At 44.8% G+C, this 6000-nt stretch overlaps 1 protein-coding gene across 2 annotated transcripts in view; it reads right to left on the reverse strand.

Annotated features, from left to right (window-relative positions):
* The window catches only part of TRAM1 (translocation associated membrane protein 1), a 33931-nt gene extending 28423 nt beyond the window's left edge, over positions 1-5508 (reverse strand). Inside the window, exon 1 of one of the 2 annotated variants that reach the window (XM_061438963.1) lies at positions 5049-5508. In XM_061438963.1, coding sequence (XP_061294947.1) covers positions 5049-5171 — 123 coding nt within the window. In that variant the 5' untranslated portion in view covers positions 5172-5508. The remainder of the gene's footprint in view (positions 1-5048) is intronic. The other variant, XM_061438964.1, reaches the window with a different exon arrangement.
* Positions 5509-6000: the final 492 nt, after the last annotated feature.

Here is a 6000-nt window from a genome sequence, read left to right on the forward strand (position 1 = left end):
GAGGAAGTCAGGGTAAGGCCCCTCCAGCGAGTTGCTGTGCTAGGTAGATACAGAAAGCCACTTGACTAGAAGAGGCCAGTAAGGCTTTTCTGTATTACATTCTAGGTCATTCACACGAATACACTACAGCAGAGCGATGACATGTGTTTCCAGGGTAACACTGCTTTTCTGCAATTCTTTTAAATAAAGTTGATGACTAAATTTAATGCTTTAATATCTTGTTTAGATTTCATATACAAACACACAAACATACTTTGCATCCCTGTTTCTAGTTTAAAATATGAGGGCATCACTACTGTAGCTGAAAAAACTTCTAAGTTTTTTTAAACAAATGACAAGGGAAATTCTTCAAAGATAAATTTAATATCAAATTCCCAAAGCAACAAAAATTAGATTATCCTTTCATGCTAGGCTTCCAAATAAAATTAAAATCTGGCTTCCAGCTAGCTTAGCATGTGACAGTATGTAGAATAATAAGAAGAAAAATACAAACCACACACCCTACAAAGTTTATAGGAAATTTTTTTTAAAAAAAGAAGAAAAATTAAACCAATAATCGTGCTTTTAGCCATTTCCAGGCCTCCTAAGTGTCATATCCCAGCCAACAGTGTTTTAGTTAACTAATATTACAGTTGATCAATAATAAGACAAATTAGTTGGAATAAAATATGCTACAGAAATACATGGGCTGCCCAGGTGGCGCAGTGGTGAAGAATCCTCCTGTCAATGCATAAGATGCAAGAGACAAGGGTTCAGTCCTTGGGTCGGGAAGATCCCCTGGAGGAGGAAATGGCAACTGGCTCCAGTATTCTTGTCTGGAAAATCCCATGAACAGAGGAGCCTGGAGCACTACAGTCCATGGGGTCACAAAGAGTCAGACATGCTGAGCATGCACACACAAGAAATATATAATGCATTCAAAAGTAAAAATAACCGAGTTTATGACAACTTGGGACATTTGAAATACTGCTCTCCATTTATAAGAAAAATATGAGACTTATTCAGATATATCTTCAACAGGTTACCATGATGCTTAATGAATTATTTAACTCAGCACTGATTAGAATTATCCTGAATATCATAATATTTCTTTCACGGCCACCAGCGGGGCTTGGCAGCTTGTCATACAGAAATGTTAACTACACTGTATTTGCTAGAGGAAAGAGTGACTACTACACGGACTGGATGCCTTAGAGATAAAGGCAGTTTCTGAATATTAAATCCCACTTCCTCATTGACATATAAAATTAAGTTCTTAAAAAAAAAAAGGAAAGAAAATGGTGGCATTAAGACAAGCCACACTTAAAAATAAAACAAACCTCCAAGTCTGTTCCATGATACTTGCAATTATAAAGGTCCCCCTAACCTGGCATGGCAAGAACAACCTGCACTCCTGAGTATGTGTAAAGTAACTCCCTTCCAGTAGATCTTCCTCGTAGAGACTCTTAACTCCTCTTCTGCATCCTCGCTTTTGGAAAGCTTCTCAAGTATCCTTACATCTTCTAACTATTAAATTTTCCTCACTCCAATATGAAGTCATGAATTATACACCACGATTTGCAGTATGTGGACAGAAACTGACTATACTAAAAAACACGTAATTTCAAAACTCACAGCAATTTCTGAGAACACAAAGTTCCTTGTAAATTAAAGTCTTCCATTTCCCCCAAACTATTGCTTTATCAAGAATGCATGTGTGTGCTCAGTCGTGTCTGACTCTTTGTGACCCCATGGACTGTAGCTCGCCAGGCTCCTATGTCCATGATTTTCCAGGCAAGAATACTGGAGTGGGTTGCCATTTCCTAATCCAGGGGAATCTTCCCAACCCAGGGATCGAACCTGAGTCTCCTGCGTATTCTGCATTGGCAGGTTGGTATTTACAACTCTTTAGATGCTGTTAGAACCTTCTCTCACATAAAAAATCTGTCTTCTATTGTTTGACCTTGATAAATACCTAAGGAATAATGAGCTATCATTTATGGCATGTCTCCTGTAAGCTAAACTTTCAACTATGAATTATACAAATTAATTTAATTCTCAGAGTAATCCAATGAGCCCTATCTTACAGAAAAGGAAACAAGTTCAAGAAGTTAAATGACATGCCCTAGGTTACCAAGTTAGCAAGCAGTCGAGCCCTACCTAACTCCCTTTAGCTTCAGCGTTTATACTGAGTCTTCATTTTGGCTAGTAATACAGTATCTATTACTGCTTTGTCAATTTCACCATAAATCCTCTGACATTTTCTCAATATATTTACACAAAAGGCTAACAGTTCTGTTGCAAAAATATCAACTTCTCTATTATTCTAGCACAGATACCATCATTCAATAACTACGTTAATGGTGAGATTCATCAGCAATTATTTTTAAAGCAGCAAAACAAACCAGTAAATTTTTTTCCCATGTGTAGATAACACTCTTTTAAATCCTAAAACTTTAACATATGGCAAGAAAAAAGTCATGGGACATGCATGAACTTTCTTCTGTATACTACTTCAACATTCTTTTTTGCACTGACTTTAAAAACTTCTATTTAGATCTTTGTTGAGTCTATTTAAATTGATAAATTTTACAGATGTAAAGGTGAAAATCCCTTCACTGTTAAAAAAAAAAATCATTGACGTGAGGAAGTTAACAGGTGGTGAACTTCCCTAGAAATGTAGTAAGAGAAAAAAGTTTACATAAAAACAAAGTCAAAAATTTCTTAGTGTCAGCATTTCTGATTTATATTCCATTTCATTCAAAGCACTGCAAATACATTTTGCAGATAATATTACTCCTAAATTTTATCTTCAAAGTCAGGAATTTTTACCATGTGGAGATGGGTTATGGCAAGTCTTACAAAACTGTTCAATATAATACCAAAGCAGAAGGTATATATATGTAAGTATAATATTCAGAAAGTGAGTACAAACGTTTAGCGTTGCATTTTTAATATCGTACATATTCATACAGTACTTTCTAAACCATGAGATGCCTTCATACCAGGCTATCTGATCCTTGCAAACAATGGCGGTGAGAAGAGCACATGTGGTATTTCCTTATACACAGAAGAAAAACTGAGGCTTACCCCTAGGTCATTCAGGTGGTAAGTAGCACAGGCCCAGCCTGAAATGAACTGTATGGCATGTTCATTCCCTTCTACCTCCCCATTTAGGAATACTCACTGCCTCCTTAACTGTGGACTAAGTGGGCAAAAATGACACTATCAAGAATTAAAAAAACAAACAAACTATATCTAGATCAAGAAAAAGCCCATTTGAAGATGAGCAGTAAGTCTGAAAATATTTTAAGTATTAAAATATTCAATTTCTAATAATAACATTTAAAAGAGCCACACAGGCTCTATTTTAACAATTTAGTCATCTTTTGGTCACTGGCAGTCTCATTCCACTAGTTTTTCTTAAAGTTTTTTTTTTATTTAACTACTGTTAATTTAATTATTTGTGAGTTGGAAGCAGGATTTCTTGTCTTTTATTGGATACTGTTCACACTGAACTGCATATGAAACTCTTTACTGCTCTGTCTATATTTTGCTAACATTTTTATTGGAGCATAGCTGTCTAACAATGTTGTGTTACTTTCTACTGTATTGGTAAAGTGAGTCAACTATACACACCCATACATCACCTTTTTTTGGATTTCTTTCTCATTTAGGTAACCATAGAGCACTGGGTGGAGAAGGCAATGGCACCCCACTCCAGGACTCTTGCCTGAAAAATCCCATGGACGGAGGAGCCTGGTAGGCTCTAGTCCATGGGGTCGTGAAGAGTCGGACACGACTGAGCGACTTCACTTTCACTTTTCGCTTTCAGGCACTGGAGAAGGAGATGGCAGCCCACTCCAGTGCTCCTGCCTGGAGAATCCCAGGGACAGGGGAGCCTGGTGGACTGCCGTCTATGGGGTCGCACAGAGTCGGACACGACTGAAGCGACTTAGCAGCAGCAGCAGAGCACTGGGTAGGGCTCCCTGAGCTACCCAGTAGTCAAGAATTCTTAATGTCACTCATTAAACAAGTATTTTGTAAGCACTTCTTAAATGCCGGGATATATTCTAGGCGCTGGAAATTAAGAAAAACAAAACAAAAAAAACCTGTGCCTTCACTGAGGTTACATTCCAGGAGGGAGACAATAAATAGGTAAAATAATGAGTGTATTTGGTGGGGGCTCTGGAGCTACAGAGAAAAAGTTAAAAAGGTAAAGAGGATAAGGAACGGGCGTGTGTTTTGGGGAGCGAGGGGAAGGAAGCCGTAGGATGTTACCCGTTCACCTGGCAAAGTTTATTACCCACATTCAACAGCTGTTAAGTAAGTCATCATGATACGCGCTACGTGGGAAGAGAATTTACACACTCCTGACATTTCCATCCTCTCCTACTTCAAGAAACAAAAAGAAAATTATTCGACTCCTCGGCACTGCTGCTCTGTACCCCGATTTCTGTATCAGACCTTGTTTCTTTAAGGAGAGAGTAAGCGCGGGGCGGAAAAAAAAAAAAAAAAAAAGTTCGATCACTGGTAACAATACCAGTTTGGGAGACTGAAGTTCTTAACAATCGGGTGGGTGATCCTGCGGCGATCGCTCGCTGCCCCGTGTGGCCACCGCCCTTCCAGCGGGCAGCCGGCGCCCGGCTCCGTCGGTTTGCCCCCCAAACCCCGCGAGGCCGCGGCCCCCGGGTCTCCCCGGCCCCCAGCGGCCTGGCCGGCCGGCCGGCCATTCCCCAGCCCGCCCACTGCCCACAGCCAGCTCGGCGCGCAGGGGCCGCCCCCGCAGCCCGCCGGCCCCTCGCCGGCTGCCACGTAACCCTTCGCGGGAACCAGGAACTGCGCGGCCGGCGGGAGGGGGCGACGCGGCGGCCCCGGCCCCTGCGAGCGGGCGGCGGCCAGGCCCCCGGGGCTCCGCAGCCCCAGGCCAACGCCGGGCGGGGCGGGCCCGCTCTTTGGGGGCCGAGGGGCCGGCACCTCCCCCCTGCCCCGGCCAGGGCCCCCCCGCGGTCCCGGACCGAGGGGCTGAGCTGGAAGCCCGGGCCGGCGGCGGGGCGGGCTGGGCTCACCTCGAACATGAGCCCCAGCAGGAAGACCATCGCCACACAGGAGACGATGTCCGCGTGATTCTGCAGGACGAATTCGTGGCTCAGGACCGGGGGGTTCTTGCTGCTCTTCTTGCGAATCGCCATGGTGAAGCCGCCGCCCGTGCCTGCAGGTGCTCCGCCCCGGCTCCGCTTTCCCAGCTGCTCACCGACTCTCCGCCGCCGCCGCCGCCGCCGCCTCCCTCTGGCTGCACCTCACAGCCCCGCCGCTGCTCGCTGGGGCTTCACTTCCCATCCCACAGCCAGTACGCAGCCGCCTGGGCCACCCGAAAAAAAAAAAAAAAAGGCGAGCCCACGGCGGAAGCGAGCATGCGCATTGGGAGGGACGGCGCTCTCTAGTGCCGCGGCCGCTCTTGCGAGCCCACAGCGCCGCCTAGGGACTGGAGGCTGTCCGCTCGCGGCCCGGCTGGTGGAAGGAACCTGAGCGGTGCCCCGCCGGCTCCGCGCCGGGGCGGGGGTTGGGAGTCGTTTGAGGCGCGAGTTCCCTGTGCCCCTTTAACAGGCTGATTCCGCGCCGAGGTCCGAGGGCGACCACGTGCTACGGTGTGCACTGCTGTAAGCGTTTCCCCCTGCCCTCCTGGCCACACTAGGCTTGGGTGTCAGTGCCTGCTTCCACGTTGATTGTCCCTTCTTGAAAGCCAGTGCCACCAGCAAGATAATCTTGCTACCTACATGACTACAACTTAACTACATAATGATAAGGCCATTCTTTGGTGTTCGCATTTGCCTTAAAAGTTAACTTCAGAATTATTATTAACACACCTGAGGACTTTTTATTGTTCTTTGTAGCCTTGAGCTAGTTTTTAAAAAAGAATAACTATTTGGTCTCACCTGTCCATTCCCATACCCCAACGATGTCTGAAGAGATCAGCTTGGGTTTACTGGCTTCTTACTTTTTAACAACACTTCTTGGTAA

This window comes from Bos javanicus, chromosome 14 (assembly GCF_032452875.1).
Source record: "Bos javanicus breed banteng chromosome 14, ARS-OSU_banteng_1.0, whole genome shotgun sequence".
In the NCBI taxonomy this organism is placed as follows: domain Eukaryota; kingdom Metazoa; phylum Chordata; class Mammalia; order Artiodactyla; family Bovidae; genus Bos; species Bos javanicus.